At 34.0% G+C, this 18,388-nt stretch overlaps 1 protein-coding gene across 4 annotated transcripts in view; it reads left to right on the forward strand.

The window, feature by feature from the left end:
- The window catches only part of LOC123708259 (brain-specific angiogenesis inhibitor 1-associated protein 2), a 141,736-nt gene that overhangs the window by 81,732 nt on the left and 41,616 nt on the right, over nucleotides 1–18,388 (forward strand). For 3 of the 4 annotated variants that reach the window (XM_045658886.1, XM_045658885.1, XM_045658883.1), the window contains exon 3: nucleotides 17,015–17,215. In XM_045658886.1, the coding sequence (XP_045514842.1) occupies nucleotides 17,171–17,215 (45 nt within the window). In that variant the 5' untranslated portion in view covers nucleotides 17,015–17,170. Of the gene's footprint in view, nucleotides 1–16,857; nucleotides 16,906–17,014; nucleotides 17,216–18,388 lie in introns of those variants that run through there. The other variant, XM_045658884.1, reaches the window with a different exon arrangement.

Here is an 18,388-nt window from a genome sequence, read left to right on the forward strand (position 1 = left end):
GATCAGGCTGTAGCTGCTCTTATGTTGGGACTGCGAGGCGAAGCCTTGACCGTTTTAGAAGCCATGAAAGGTGATGTGACACTAACGCGACTGCTGGATGCCCTTGAGTCACGTTATGGGGACTCACATTTGGAGCCAGTCTATAGGGCTCAATTACGGGAGAGAGTGCAGCAACCAAATGAGAGCTTACAAGAATGGGGCCTGGAAATAGAGAAGCTGGTAAGGAAAGCCTTCGCATCCTTACCATATGTAGCAGACAAGATATTAGTACAAACCTTCATTGATGGAATAAGAGATCGTGAAGTCAGGATAAGTGTAAATCTTGGTCACCCCAAGAACCTGAAGGATGCTCTAGCCCATGCGTTGGAGGTGGAGGCGATTCGGAAAGATCCTCAACCTTACCGCATTAGGGCTATTACGGAAAACCTAAGGGTCAACGAGGGCCAACCTGTTACACCTGTGGGGAAGTAGGGCACATGAGGTTTTCATGCCCTAAGAAAGACTTCCGAGGTGATGTGAAGGTTAGACGTGGGAATACCTTAGTTATCGAAGGAGAAGTCAATGGCACTAAGTGTGATCTGACACTTGATACTGGAGCTTCACGAACAGTGATCAGATACCAACTTTTGAAGACATTTTATAAAAGCCCTTCTAGAGTAATTGTACAGCTTGTTACGGCAACAGGTCAGCGCATAACCGATCGGGGAGAAGGTATCGCAACCTTCAAGATTGGTGGAAGTTTATTCAGACACAAGGTTGTTCTTGCCGACATAGTAGATGACTACATAATCGGATTAGACTTCATGAAGTATTATAAGTGTAAGATAGATCTGGAAAAAGGAATGTTCAAGTGTGGAGAGCAGGAAGTTTGTTTTAAAGGCAACTCTTCAAAAAGTGGTTATGACGCCTGTAGAGTAATCAATGTGGACGGACAGGCTAGTAATTAACAAGAGTGGAACGCAGTTCGAACAGTTCTGGATAGCTATAAGGAAGCCCTGTCAATACTTCTATCAAACGCAGAGGGACAATTAAAGAAATTTTCTGACATGTTATCTACTCATGAAAGAGAGCTAAGGAGTTCAGATAATGTGTCTCAAGGACCGTGCGATAAAGTTAACGAAGAGGATGGAAGGGATAATGAACCAGTGAGGATACTAAGAACGGATACGATTAGTCCAGATTGGTGTGGTAAATTAATTCAGGAAGAGCAACATCAAGATTCTGACATTAAACCAATTCTGGACTGGATGAAATCTTCAGCTGTCAAGCCACAATGGAGTAAAGTTGCATCAACAAGTACCACTACTAAGAGTTACTGGGCTGAATGGGATAGTTTAGTTCTCCATAATAGGGTGTTATGTCGTAAATTGAAAAATGCTCAAGGCGATCATTTGCAGTTAGTTGTACCAAGATTGAAGGTTCGCGACATATTAGAAATGTGTCATACTGACTGGTCTAGTGGACATTTAGGACTAAAACGGACTCTTATGAAGATAAAGGAAATGTTTTATTGGATACATTATCGTGAAGATGTAGAAGACTGGATCAATAAATGTAGAGCTTGTGCAGCTGTTAAGGATCCGCAGACTCGATGGGAAAAGATAATGGCCACCTATAAAGGAAGTAATGATGCTCGGGACGAGCATGTCTAAAGAGGGGGTAGTGTTACGAAGACGGGTCGACTACAATGTTTCTATAATGTGGTTTTTCCACTACTTAGAGAACTTTTCAGCAGGCTGTAATATGATTTCTGACCGTTTCAGGAGAGGGTCAATCACATATTAGAAAATTGTAATTTCCATAATGTTACCCTAGTTTTAAGGAAGCTGAAACCTTTTTTCAGTCGGTTTCAGAACATGTGTAGTAGAGTGGTGCAGTTTTCAGGGGACCCGTTTTCCGGCGTTTTCAGGCCTAGGTATAACCCTTTGATGAAGGAATATTCTAGACCGAACTTTGTAGGTGTGAGACAAGGACGAAATGATACGAGAGAGAGAGAGAGAGAGAAGATCAGAACTTTCTCGAAACTAGACGAGCATTATAGAACGCCGTACGACAAGGACGGAGCAACGTGCGAAAGAGACAAAGAGTGCGGACGTTCTAGAATTGTGCAATCGCTACTCAGTAGCAAGCCCGCCTAGAAAGTTCTCGAATATTGTTTAGAATTATTCCCAGGGATATATAAGCGAGCCGAAACGCGACTAGTCGCCTTTAGTTTGGAATGCGATAACAGGAGAGAAACACCGAAGCGATAAAGTGAATACAAGTGATAAAGTACTGTGTGAAGTGTGCATAAGTGAAGTAATTAGTGACTGTGTTTTTGTGTGTTATTAGTGCATCTCTGCAATTAATTTGTGCCCATAAATACCTCATTGATTTATCAAGAAATAAACCTTTGAAGAAATCTACGGCATTTTCTATCCGATCCCCTAGCTCGTAACAATACAATTATTTCATTTTACCTTATTACTACAAAAAATATTACAGAATTTCATTAATTGTAATAGAATTATTACTATCATTGTTATCGTCATTATATATTTTTGTTATTAATGGAATCAACCATGGTAGGGACAAAAAAATGTGACGCGTAACCGAAATATGTGACGATAATTTCTTTTCCAACGCCGATAAAGAAGTTTCACTTCAAAAATTGTAGCTGTTTTAAGGAAGAGCCGTGTGTTAATTTCGGTGGCGGTTGTTGTATGGATATGTGCAGATATATTAAAACAGTTTGGTTGAAGCTATGTAACAACTGACTTCAATCGTTTAAAATATGACCTAATAACTAAAATAAAATTAGGGTTTGGGTTGCGAAACTAATATACTTCAACAAAAGTGTAGTCGACCCTTTTGAACGTTATCGGAAACGATTACTTTAAATTACAATTTATGAGTGTAGAAAAACTAAAGGACATTTATCAACTGGTCTATAATTGTTTAAGCTTCTTATTATTAACTTAAATATATATATGCGACTTGGTGCATATTCGCTGTTTAATTCTACATCTAAGCGATATTATATTAATGCCATATTGTATAACATACAAAATAAAATGTACCAACAATGCCTCAATTAAATTTCTTAGATTATTTCTTAAACGGTGTTATACGATTTCTATTTTGTATAAGTTAAAAGTGAAATTACAAAAACAAAGTAATCAGAGCGTACGAACGAATTCAACGAAAATAGAGTTAGCTAACAAAAGTAAAATTAATTCCTAGTTTGGTTAACTTGGGCAATATATTACAGTAAAAATGTCTTAAAAATGTTATGTAATAAATGTCTTCGATGACGTAAATAATTATATAATTCTATATTATTATTTTTGCAGCTATCTTCATATTTTTGTCGCGTTTAACCCGAAGGATCCAAAAGTCCAAAAGCAATAATTGTCTTCCAATGGAGGATTAGATATTTTTCGAGTTAAAGAGAGGAACATTTGTTTTTTATTAAAAAATATATTTTAGTTATTATACACATTAACAGGATTTGAAGAAAACACTTTTTCAACGGATTTAAGTTATGTATTATTATAAACTTATAATTAATTTACATAATTTTATTTTTTTATCCCGACGTTTGCGTGGTCACGTGTCGTATAATATAAGTTTATAATAATATATAACTTCAATCTGTTGAAAAAGTGTTTCCTTTAAATGTCTAAAAGTAATTTTAATAAAAGTCAATACTACATTAATTTAGGACCTACACTAGGACTCTCTGTGTCCAGGTCAGCTATTCTCTTCCATTTGACATTATAACTGTACTTGACAATAATTTCTACATAACACAGTTATATTTAAACTATTTTTTCACAATAAGACTATTTTCTGTATCAGCATAGGACAGTTTGGCAAGATGTTGTTTTTGTAATATTAGTGAAAATTTTATTTTTAAGAAAGTGGTTAAAGATGACAGTGCCTCGGAAGGTTTTGTTCAAATAGTCTGTATATTGCTATTGAGTATAATTGTCAAACCAGTTGAAAGTTTTCATTGTAAAAGATACATTTATAAAACTTTCATTTAGTACCTAAAAGCTCTCGTTATAACAAGTACGTTACAACAATACATAAGTTATGAATGTTGATTTCGTAATAGATTTTGTGACTTTCAATCGTAAAAACAGATATAAATGTTTATATTGTAAAAAAAAATAACCAGTATAAGGTTTGATGTGCGGTAACGTAAAATTCATACGAATTAAAGTGTCCACCGAAACCAAAGTGGATTTATGGCTTCCGATGATTTGCACCACATTTAATGTATTCCAGCATAAGTTGCGGAATTAATGATAATGGTTACATCATTCACCAATGCGTTAATAGCTGACGTTGTTTTTTGTTTAACTTATTTATACGATTTTAACAAATTATTTGAATAGGTCAATTAGGTATGAGGGTGTGCAACTAATTCATCAATTACAATATAAAATTCGCAATATTAGCGCGTTTAGCCAATTCAAAATGGCATTAAAGATGCATGTCAGAGTGATTACTAGTAAGACGGAAATTGGGACGTGTATCTTGCTCGTATATACAAATAAAAATAAACACAAATAACACAATACATAAAAATTACAAGAGATGCAACGAGCGATCTTATCGCTAATAAGCTATCTCTTCCAGGCAACCCTAGTAAGAGAAGAACTAAAAAAGACAAATGATGAGTGCAAGGAGTGCAGAACCAAATGTTAAATTAAATCTTCCTAAATCCTTAATCTAAAGTAATACAAAAAAATATTAATAACAAACTAAAAAGTAAAAAGCTAATCTAACAGATTCAATAGTGAATAGAATAATAGAAAAGAAAAGGAAACACAAGAATTACACAAGTCATGATTGATCAGGATAGGATAAGGTTAAGAAGAGTTTTAAAAGATGATAGAGAGGTAGCCAATTGTATGGAGTCGGGCAGCCTATTCCACAACTTAATGGCGGAGATCCTGATTGCCTATGAAGGATGAGCTGTGAGATGTAATTTCCAATAAACATCTATTGGAATAGCGTAAAATATATTTTATTACACTACAAAATAAAAATAAAAATTAACATAATTAATTCAAAAGGAGGGCAACTGGCGGCCTTATCGCTTACGAGCGATCTCTTCCAGGCAACCACTGTGAGTAAAGAAAAAAGAAATGTATTAAATAAGATAGGCAAGTAGTGCAAAATACATGTAATACACAGTTATTAAGACAAAAACTAAACAGGAATAAAATATTAAAGATACATTAAAGAGTAAAAAGACACATAAATCACGATAATTTAAGATAAGTCTCACGTCAGTTAGTAGTTAGTAAGAAAGTTAGGGATACGATGTGGATAGGTAATGTTTGTACAGAAGAAATTTAAAGGAAGATAAAGAAGGAGCTAAGCGAATAGGGACGGGAAGTCAATTCCATAGCCTAACTGCGGAGACCTTAAAGGAATCGCCAAGAAAGGAGGAGTTATGAGATGGGATTTCAAGGGTATAGTTTTCGGAAGAGCGTAAGCTATAGTTATGGGCTCCCAAAAAATTGAAATCATTTTTGAGATAGGAAGGAGTTTTAGGGTTGAACAGGATGGAATATAGGAGATGAAGAACATGAGCATCACGTCGCTGACGAATTGGCAACCAGCCTAGCCGCTTACGGAACGCAGAGATATGATCGTACTTTCTTAGACCGAATATAAATCTGATACAGGAATTTTGGAGACGATCCAGTCTATTTAGCAATTCCTCGTCAAGATCGGAGGAGCAAGAATCGGCGTAGTCCAGTAAAGGCAGAAGGAGAGATTGCGCCAGTGAGGTTTTGGTACTAAAGGGAAGAATATTATAGAATACATATCTACAGAAGAAGGACCTAAGAATTTGGAGTGATTTATGAGATGAGAAGGGGTTTTGGGATTTAAAAGAATTGAGTATTGTATTAGACACATGGTCATATTTCCGAAGGCTAAATATGAGACGTATGCAATTATCACTTGCTACTACGGTGACACAGAAGATATACATATAGACAGACTTGCATAAAATAAAAATTATCGAAGAAACGGATACAATCTCACCAAGACCCACTTAGGGTTGCAGCGCCACTGGATTATTATTATAGCGTTACAGCTCAGCGGGTAGTGGTGCGAATCTTAGTCGTGACGTTCTGAACCCCTATGCACTAATGAATTTACCTCCTATACACTTAACACTTCAAACGGTGAAGGAAAACATCGCTAATCGAATTCGGAATGCACGAGTTGTGTGTTAACTAAACCACACATCGCTGGCTCTGCCACACAAAATGTGTCTTTGCCTCCGTAACGAGAAACTTTCAGTGATAACTGTGCTGATTGGCTGTTAGCTACAGTCTCAAAATTAAATGCATATAATTAACTTGTCATTTAGTAAATAGTTATATAAATGGTATAAGTACATGCAACTTAATAGGTCACTTGCCTCTAGAATAAGCACTTCGACCTTGTAATAGCTGCTATAATCATAATAGAAACATCACATTCAGGTCGTTAAGGTCGCAAACAGTGTGCTATTACATAAAATTGTAGGGTTATCAGCACTTTGGGTACAAGAATAAACGCACCCGTCAAACAACCCGTGAAGGAAATTCAGCTTTTAAAGGAAATTTAATAAAAAAAACATGTGTTTGCACTTATGTACACTCGGTTGTAGAAGAATCTCTTATCAAAATTGTATCTTTTGCCTTATCTACGTTATTAATACGACACTAACAATAGAAAAAAGGTATTTAATACAATGAAGGTTTTATTATAACGCATTATCTAGTTCGATAAAGTTAAATATCACAAAAAAATATTTCTACATAATTAAAGAAATGGACATTTTTTATTTGAAAACGTTGACTATGCTAACTTCAGGATGTGTAAAAATTTACTCTCATCGTTTTTTCCCTAATGTGCCAAAAGAAGTACTTCAACTTCAACAACTAGTACTTCACAAAATCTATAATTTTACGGGTTTATTAATAAAATAATTAAAGTATGAGTGATTGATACAATTTTATCATTTAAACCTGCCCCTTCATCTGTTTTGTAAATAAAAAAATATAATATTATTACTTTAGACTCGTTACAGGATACGACTACATTAGGTAACGAAATTATTATGGAAAACTTACATTAACTGTTCCGGTTCAAAACCATTTTTTGCAATAGAAATCTTTGAAACTGATCAATATTTAATACAAATTATGTAAAAAGTCTACTTACGTAGACGAAGTAACAGGCAACCGCTTGTATCAAATGTCTTTATTCCCGCCCTTTAAATACGGAAAACTGTAAGCCCTCCTCCCCGTCAGGAACACACTGCGCCTTTTAACGAGGCCCATACATGATCAGAATATTTAGTCACATTTCAACACCACCAGCTTAACACTCCGGAAAACTTCTAATATAATATTGTAGTATCCAATATCCAACATTAATGTATCAGAACTCGTATCAAAATAATGCGTTCAAAGAATTGTTGTTGTTTGACGTAAGTTCCGTTTATGTCGTAAAAAAATTTATTCAAATACTCACGTAAACTAAAGGCAATTAAGTTCTATATTGATGACATGCATACAATTCCGGTACACCAATAGACTTTCATAGATCCAAAAAAACAACGTCATGTAAGGAATCAATAAAATATGATTCAGAAGTGTTAAGATGAAATAAAATGACTGACGATGACCCGCAGACGTTTCCTGCAGCTCAATAAGTAATCAGCACGATCGATTGCAGATCATAAGGTACCAGGTATAAATGCTAAGGGGGTAGGAAAGCCTTATCTTGTAAGTCGACATTTATCCTAGTATGACAGTTATGAAATATAAAGTGCACTTATGTACAGTAATAATAATAAAAGTTTTTTTTTTTATTTTAGATACTTTAAAAACAAAAAAATAAAGAAAATCCTTTTGAACAACTTCATCATCGTAAAAGCGTCATCAAAAATCTCATTAATTTATAGATATCTGTGTGCCCCATTTTTGCAAATGCCTCCCCTAAAACCCGCCATTTATGACTGCGTCTACTCTGCCATGCACGTGTACAATATTAAGCAAATATCGTTTTGAATTTTGTCAATATACCTAGAAGTATTACTTTTATTCTAATTGCACTGGAGACGTACATCAGTGTGTCAATAGTGATAAATAGAACGTTTCAGACTTCACCATCCAACTTCAAGCAATTTTTAACTCACGAAGAGAAACTTGGAGCTAAGTGTCGCTTAGTTGGTTATCGGTGACTTCAAAGTTTCGATACTTATTTAAACTTTGATGGTTTTTTACCTTCAATTACTTTTCAATTTTCTAGACGCTATCGTTAGAAACCTAGACACTTTTGTAAAAAGTTTGTGTTATTTGTTGTTTTTGTCTCCGTCCCGAATAGCGGAACAGCATTAGAAAATTGACGAAAAATTATTAAAAACTTCAATACAATATGTTAATGGGTTTCGTAACTATCATGTTAGGCGGTACGAAGTTCGCCGGAGCAGTTAGTATCTGTATAAAATAACCAAACTATCTCATTGCATTGTTATGATATTAAAGTAACGTAAGGATTTCATAGATGAATCGAGCGCTGACTCATCACTCGACGATATTAGATTCGTCGATAGCCCAGGGCGCCTGAGGCCTATATATCACTTAAAGCGACAGAACATAAATCTATGGAGCTGTCTTCTCGTTATTTGTAGTCGCCACGTGAACCACCGGTTTCGGGTGAATATTAACGATATCGCCAATTTTCCGCCAGCTTACTCCCGTCGCAATTTCTCGCCAATTGAGCAATCGTATCACACTGAGGGGTGTCTGGTTAAAAAATTTAAGGCTATATGCATTTTATACTTGCCGGGTTGCACTCAGAATGTGTTCAAAAACGCAAAAGAGATGAAAGTAAATGAACAATTTTTTTTTTTAATATAAATTGTTTCAAGTTTGCTTTTACCAATTTTTATTGAAACGAATCAGGAATTGTCTACATATTGTAATACCAAAACCTACTTTAGTGATATAATAACAGGCTATAAAATGGGAGCCCTTAGTAGACATATTCATTATCTTAGTGCGCCTAGGTCATGCATTATGTTGCAAGCGCAGTCTGCAACTTGTCCTTGCATTATTCAAGCGACACTAATTTGAAAGCTCAAACTTGAATCAAGGGTGTGTCTCGCAAAAACTTACCTGTTTCACACGTTTCTTATATGTTATCAACGGAATTGCGGACATTTTTAAAAGCAGGTCAGTTATGTATATATAATAAGTCATTATAAATTAACTATAAAAGGAAAATATTTTGATATCTGCTTTTCTATTATTGGTTTATGAAATTCACATCACCACCACCAGATGTCTTTTATAGTCAAACCAATTCGACTTAATACTTCCAGAAAAGAGATTCAATGATTTTAATGGTCGGCGCTTAGGAGTTCCTTGCAATGTGTCTCTCGGAAACTCTTAACGTCTGTGGAGCCTACTTCCCATTTGCTTTGTGTCCTATAAACGAAAATCTGGTAATTTTTTCTTACAGCAAAATTAAATGACGAAAGCCTTCCGATCTAATCAACGATTTATTTCACACAATAAAACATTTTATAGACCGGTTCAAACTAGTATCAAAGGCAATTACCGTACTTTATTCGGCTCTACATCAGAGAGTACAAGGATAAGACAGCTTTATTCCCGTCTTTTAGGAATGGATTTGTATTGAAGTATATACGGGGGTTGGGGTTTCCGAACAATGCAGAGCTTTGTTGTCATAGCTGTAATAGCTCCGTGGATCCCGCGTAGATTACCGTCGCTGAAGCAAATGTCACAATAGGAGTTCCACGGGCGAGGCGGGGGCGGAGAGCGGGCGGAGCTATTCATGTAGGAACTGAGAAAAATGTCTTATGGAAAATAAAATGCCTCAATACCTACTCGTGTGAAAGGAAAATATGTCCGTCACTTTATTGTTTGTTGCTTACCTAAGGGTACGAGACGCTTTGTTACGTTAATATTAAAAATAACCTACATAAATTCACGTTCGTATTCGTGAAATGCCTCTTAATCCAGAATTTGGAACCCTGGAAGATTATGAACATAGCATTGTCTTTTGTTAACATAGCATTAGCTTTGAATTTAAAAATTTCCGACGTTTCGCGTGCTTTACAGCATTCACACAGTCACCGTGACCACGCGTGACACGTTTAAAAAGTGTTTTCTTAAGATTATGAACATTTATACGCAAGTAACTTTCAAAGTCATGCAAAAATTAATTTGCCAGAAAATGGAAGATCAAGGACAAATCGCGGCTATATTTGTTACACATTAAAAACTATGCCGATATCGCAACGTTAAAATTCAGAAACAATTTTTACATTACATAAAAGAAAATGCATGCAAAATGAAATCGTTTGGAAAACATTTTCACACATGAAGTGAGCACTTGGCTAGCGCGAGGTATCCAATTTTGCAGGTTGTCAAGAGCAGCCTGGGTGTGAGCAGACAGGTTGTAATTCAACCAAACTGCACCAATCACAGTACAATAATGATTCTTGATTCCTGTACCGTCTGCAAAATTATTCTACTTTACTTGGTTATATCGAATCGATTAACGAAAGATTATTTTTGAAAAGTTTTAAAAAATAATACTAAACGAAGTGGTGGTTACTGCTGTATAGCAAGTAAATAATGTTTTAAAGTCGTGTTTCAAGGATGTTTTAATAAGTTTGTAGTACTACCGTGAACCTAGAAAGTACTGTGATCTACTTGCCAATAAAACAGACAATACACTGTATTTCTTCATACAAAATGTTTGCATTAACTTTTAAAAATAAATACAAATTGTAAAGATTCGATTCCGATATAAAATCCACAATCTTTTCATCGGATTAAGTCACCTTTATAATTTGTGTTTTTAAATGAATGTAATAAATTTCTTTTGGATAAGGGGAAAAATGAAGTCATCTCATTGAAATCCATTGGAATTACCTCCTGAATATCCATCAAGGACCATTAATAATTGAAATAACTCGTCATCCAACATAGTAAAGGAATGAACGGTACAATGGATTATTATCAATTATTTTAAATAAATTAAAATATATTTTTTACTGTTTACACATTTGAAAGACTAAACTTTTATTTTATTTCCTCCAATATATTTCTTACATTATATGAATACCTTTATTAAAAAAATCGAACAGAAACAATGTATTTATTTGCATCCGTTGATAGACACAAGTTACTGTTGCAAATGAACTTTGTTCTTAAAACTTATCGCAATAGTTATAATAATAATTATTTATTTATTGCAAGAATATGGTACAATAATAATATGAATGGTAATGGGAACTATCTACTATAGGTACAATCGAAGGTTTGCATTGCCTTAATAGGAATTTTACATTACGAGTCACATATCATAATATACGTTATCAAATGAATATTAATTATATTGTTTCACGCAAAAAATAATTTTTGACTAATACATTATTTCCAAAAGTAGTGTCTTAGGTCGATTTTTAAAATCTCTAGTCGGAATATCTTTTAATGTTTGTGGTAAATTATTGTAAACCTGCCATACAAAAGGTGTTTTCTCAATACTAGTAATGATGTATGTTTCAACAGTGCATGAACCAGACATATTTTATTGATAATACGTTAAGGCAAATAAAAGTTTTGTTCTAGATGAACATAACGATGTTTCCTTCATCGTACCAGTAAATGTTAATTGCATTCTTATACATAAAGACCTCAGGGTTTGATACCATTAAGCACTAAACTCACACTTGCACGTACATAGCTGATCTCAAGAGACCACTATTAACTAACAATCGCCGGGTTTTAATTATTTAAATCGAATGCCTTGTCCTCCTTTCCCATAACATAAACTGTTGTACGTTTACCGTATGCCATTGACGGATCGTACGCGAGTGACGGCACTGCGAGTTATTTCCCAGGAGCTTTTCGGAATCTCATTAGCGGTAGGTCCACATCTGTGTCTGACGGACTGAACCCACCATCTAACGATCTTCATTCATGTATGCAGTTTACTTTGTGTTTGCAAATGGCTTGTCTATGAAACTATTTGCCTTTCAAATTGAATTGTTGGCCCTGAATGAAACGGCAATATTAGTTAAACAAATTGTAAATTCTTGAGACGGAGTTCTGTTGTTTTAGAGTTATGGATTAGTATCATATACTTCATTCATATAACATTAAATTGTACTACTTAAATAAATAAAGGAACATACGAAGATCACGAAACACCTGAATCGACAGAGCAAATTCGTTTTGTCTGAAGTGCAGTTCTGAAATTCACTTGCAATGCATAATATATCGTACTCGCGATAACACGGTTCGTCAGCAGAACACGCTGCCGTTGGCCCCAAGCCCCAACGATATGTGCTAACTCTCAGTGTAATACCATTCCCGTCTTGGCACGCTACTACACTATATATGAAAATCAAATATTGACGATTCAAAAGACAATTGAGAGTTTGGAGTTACATAAGAAACTTTGCAAGTCCGTAGTGAACGGCTTTAATATGGAAAATTTAATATGGCGTGTATCGGAGCTCAGGAGCCTGTGATTTCCGCTTTGTAAAGGAATCGGAAACTATCTGGAATCCCAATTGTTCTGTACTAAAGACTGCACCTCTTATCTTACAATAAGTTTACTCCCGGCTAAAGAAGTTTAGATAAACGACCCAAGAGCACTTTTATTTACTTCCAAGACGTATCTTGTTTATTTCTATTTTATATGTGTATTAATATTTGAAAGAAAGCATTGTTGAGTGCCTATCTCGAACCAATTCGCTGTGTTGCTCGTGACTTTTTCTTCTGCTTAAGAACAATTTCTGGTATTATCATTGTTTATTTTACGTTACATTAAGTTTTATTTTACCTCATATATATTATTATTGTATTGTTTTTTTGTCATACATTTTAGATAAAAGAGTTTGTAATATAAACCGTAGATTTAGTACTATGGGGCCTTTCAAGTATTACGTAAACAGATTTACTGCAATTTATCCCCCCTCTTATCTTGTCAGCAAAAGTAAGCAAAACTCTCAAAAATAATAGTACATAAACGTATTAATTTTTTGTAGGAATCCACGAAAATGCATTTCGTTTTCAAGCATAGACAACGTGTGGCTAATATGTGTAATAATGTAATATGTGGTAAAAAAGTAAATAATTACTGTTGACGTAATCACCAAATAAGAAAATCAAAGAACCCCCTATAGTTCTTACGTCATACTCGAACGGCCCCTATGTATAATGTGGTAAACTTTAATATATAAATGCATAATCTATTTGTAAGGTGTAGCATTTATACTTGTACGTTCGTAACGTTACTCTCATAAATATACTACAATTAGAATTATCTTAAGCTATATTTTAATTAAAAAAAGTAATAGCTATAAAATACCTAATGATGTATGAAACGTAGTTTTACTAGCAACGTAAACGGAAGAGGAAATATCATAGATGAAAGACAATATTTATTTATAATTCCTTTAAATATTTTTTTTAAAAAGACTGCAATTCGCAAGTGCAACGTATTAAAAAATGCACATAACATCGCAACAATACTTTTTAAAATGTCTTTATCTTTATCGTGGAAACTTTCCATAAAATTATTCCTGGCAACAAAACCTGTTCGATGCACCATAACTTCCCTCACATAAGTTGGAAATCTGCATAAACTAAAGAAAATACGCCTATGGGTGTGCACTGTGCATGCCTTCAGGCGAAACCTCAGATGCACGCTACCAAAGAATTCATATATCTACTTTCACAACGTGTTTTATGCAGTTTCTTGGCGTGAAATTTTTGCAACTGTTTTTAATTTTGTTTTAGAGACATCTGTTCCCAACTTTTCTTTGAATCATCCTTCTTTTGTGTCAGTTACAGTTGGCAAAAAGAAATATAACCTTAAATGAAGGCTGTGAGATAAATGTTGCTATTATTAAACCATCTTGCAATGAACTCGCAGTTTTTCTCAATAAAAAGTCTAAATAGTTGCTATTATATTGATAAATTTATAAATTTATTATGACTACTCTAGAATTACGGGAATAATAATAAGATGTAAATATACACAGTCCAATAAAACCACCTAAGCGATGTTCACGATATAGCTCTTAATCTACATAGTAATAATTAAAATAATTAAAACTTAATAAAAAGAATATTAAAACCAATTTTTAGTTTGGTCCCTGTGGCAGTGATCGTTTAACACTGGCAGCGTTTTCTTGCTGTATTGCGATACTTATTCGTTGAGCGAAGACGGCACCAGCTCTGTGGAACCAGGCGCCAATTTAACTCTTTATCTAGTGCTGTTCAAGTGCACAACTTGAACAGCACGGCCCAAGATTCTCTACTCCAAAGGGAACAAAATGGAAGTTGGAAGACTTCTTATATTTGAGCCGTTGATTCTCCGCCTGCTCTACGGCCCTCTCTGAATTCATATTTAACACAGATAGCTCTGATCGCTAACTAAATCTAAGTATGTAGAAATAATAATTTTGGATAAAGTTTGTTTTAAGTTTAGAACTTATTAGAACTTAACCATCAAGTTAGAATTATTATTCGTATTTAACTAAGTCTGGCGTCGCGACGAGCTATGCATATGATTATCAAGCGAGTGCATCTCTTGTGTAATTATGCAAATTTTACACCAACATTCATCCACTTAGGCGTTTTGACATCGAATGTAATTTATCGATGTAAATTACATCAGTCGTAGAAAGCTTGCCGTGGATATCATGTAGCTTAGGGGCCTGCGACTGCTATGGGAGTTGTGTTAAATGATACCTTAACGGGCAATTTGCTAATTTGCTAGTCTACTAAAAATTACGTCATTGACACCACTGAAAAGTCACTTGCCATTTCATACGATTTCGGTTATTCCTTATTGATCAATAAAAGTTCTATGGTATAAGATGACAGATTTATCATCGAACAACAATTTAAAGACCTTTTAGAAATATACCTATTTTAGTATTATGATTGTGCTTTTAAAAGAAAATGGCTCACACGTAAATATCCCTTATATAGCGTTGATTTCATCGCATAAAGCGACATCGAAACTGTAATTTAATGAATCCCAAGCTCGGATATAGTGTGATAACTAGGGCCTTGCCGACCAACCCTCGCTTTTCTTTCTCAGTAACCAAAACGGCACCAAAGTCATGGAATATAGAAATAAATAATGGTGGGGTTATTAAGATTATTTGGGCGTTCATAATGTATTAGTTAAAGCTTTGAATTTATGAGGTATATTCATTCCCTAAGTATATAAAGGATTAAACGGGAAACCGCTTATCATACACGAATTAAACAAGCTACAAAGATGTAAGGAACGAAGAAGGTATCTAAAAACCACTTCTTCGTTCTTTGATTTATTTTTTTAAACTTTTTTACATAGAGTTAGTTGTACACATAAATATCTTATTGGTCTAGTAACACCCAATAATAAGAAATCATATTAATGTATGTTAGACGAATACATTTTTTTTCATAAGTTTAAGCTTATTGGTAAATAATATGCCTTTGCTAGATGATCCTTGATATTCTACCGTGACCTGAATAATTACGAGCAATGTATGAATGCATTAGCTTTTAAATATACACCTAGACAGCCATTTATAATTGTAATAAATTCAAATTATTCTATTTATTATGACTAAGCATAATTGTAACACACAAGGTGACGAAGGTAATTGAGAAAGACTTTTGTTATATGACGTAATTTTTATCCTAATTGATTAAGATTTTGCATTAAATAAAATTCTGTATTTACTGTATAACTATTAAAAGCATTTATTACGGCTCATAGCACAAGACTAGTGCTAGGTGTTAAACCATGTGACTCTCAACACGAAGTTATGCCTTTAAACCATTGCACTAATGGATTTTACATACTATATAGTCTATTAATACATGCCGATGCGAACCGGCTTGTCTTCGATCCAAAAATCGACGATTTGTTAGGTACATACTAATCACTACCTACTTGCTTATAAAATCATTGAACGAACTGATTGCTGCCCACTGAAGTATATCCGATCCATTACGACTTAGGGTCCTTTAAGAAGAGCGTACCAATTCTTGAAAGGCTGACAAAGCATTTACGACCTTTCTGACAATATAAGTGTTTATATCACTATCACTTAATATCAGATGAGCCTCCTATTAAATTTAAAAAAAAACTGATGCAGTCTGAAGTCAAAATCCATAAAGGGTTGCATTAACATTTAGTCCCACAGTATAAAAAAGGAATAAATTATCTTATTTTATCTAATACGGATAGCGGTAGGTGCACAAGTGGGCGTTAAAAATGAAATTGTATCTATTGTATTCGATTATCTTGCAAAAGCGCTAGTCACAAAACTCAGTAATGTTGCTAACTGCCAATTACTTTAGTGGCATTGATGAATTTCGTAATGTAACCATAATACTTTATGTCACGAACTTTCGACTCACGAATCTCAATACGTAATGTTTTAATGTGATTAAATTTTTAAAATATTAACGCGACTACAAAAAAATATTTAATTCATAAATAACGGTTATGGTTCTTTCGGATATTATTTATAGAAAAATTTGCGTTAAAATGTCATAAAATATTCACTAAATAATCGTTCGCTAACAAAACCAACAAAGATTTTGCGAAAACGATTTCTCTAGTAATCCTCAATAGAATGTTAATTGATTGTAAATGACAAAAGTTTGGTATGTGTGTCGTTGACCTCAAGACATAGGCCATCCACAAAACAAGCAGGTATCAGATAACAGTACAAGCAAGGTTAGTGGTTAACTGCTGCGTATTACAAAACACTTGCTTCGCGAGATCGAGCAAAGTGATCGGACTTCATTCGGTCACCTCGACCTGAGCGCAGCACACGACACTTAGAAGGTACAATAAAGTTGCCGCTCACTTCGATGCGAACTTTTAAAAATAGACTGTTTGCACGGTTTTTTAAAAATGGAATAATTTATTGTTTATAATTTTCTCTTTGTTTCAGATGTCAAAAGCGAAGGTGCTAGGAAATTGACCGTGCCGAAAAGTTGCTTCTAAGTGAAAGTGTTTGTGTAAATGGTGCTAAAATTGTTTGTGCGCGATAAACAAATGAAGTATCGAGTGTGACTGTAATTTTGCTGAAGTTCAATAAACTATAAAAATGGAGACCGAGGAACTAACGAAGCTCGTGGATGGGATCTATAAGGTAGGTTTGGCTGCTAACTTTTTAACATGAAATGTTTGCGTTCGCGGTTCATGAGCAAAGTAATTTAAGTTTACTTAATGTAAAAAATAATTTATCAATAATCATATAATATATTTTTTTCTCATGCAAGGATCGCGAACTTTTGTGTTTTACAGACATTAATATCCTTAACTAAGATATATAAATATATATAAACTTTATTATTAATAACAAAATTACCCAAATTCACTTTTCAATCAATTTTTAAAACTTAATTAATAATATATTAAATAAAAGGCCGGCTACGCAATTGCGAGTCTTCTGGTAGTGTGGGTGTGGTGTCTATATGATCTATATAAGTCTTGCCCTTTTGCCCCCCTTGTAAAATAAAAATCTAGACTTTGTAAGTAAAACTATCTTTTGTCATCAACTATAATAATTAAATGTAAATACATATTTTGAAATGTTGTAATCAATAACACTCTATTATACCTATGGTAATTATCGTAAACAATTAATCATACGTATATGGCCTTTTATTACACAAACATCCATTATTAACAAATATTGAAAAATGTATATAAAAATCTACATATTAAAAACAGTTTTGGCGTACATGGAACTTTCCAGTTTATAATGTAGGATTTCAAGTTCCTGATTTCTAATATTTGCGATCTCTATGAGAAGTGAAAGGGTGGCCAGTAGCTTGCTGCGGCAACATGGCCTTATTTACCGGAAACATTCCTTAAAAGACCTTACAAACCTGCCTAACACCTGCTATGTTAATCCGTCAATTTCTAATTAACAAGAAATACCAATAAAAAGTATTATTTACGTTTGTTTCGAATATTTTGAATTTAAAAATAGAACTATTTTTAAAGTCAAAGTAACTCTTTAAACGTAATGTTTCTAACATTTTGAATTTAAAAATAGAACTATCTTTTTACAGTGTGTAAACACGGTATGACTTAAATCCGATAAAGTGTTCTTTAACAATAAGTTAAACTAGTTTAGCTTTTAGTTTGTTAAGCTAATCAATGATTAATAACGAATCAACGTATTGACTAGTAGCAAATGTGATTTACAAGCTGTAATCGATATATCGTCCGATGATGCATGACCATGCAGATAAAAACAAACTTTATATTATGTATATATCTCGATTATGAAAATATACATGCGTAAATCGTATAA

This window comes from Pieris brassicae, chromosome 4 (assembly GCF_905147105.1).
Source record: "Pieris brassicae chromosome 4, ilPieBrab1.1, whole genome shotgun sequence".
Lineage (NCBI taxonomy): Eukaryota > Metazoa > Arthropoda > Insecta > Lepidoptera > Pieridae > Pieris > Pieris brassicae.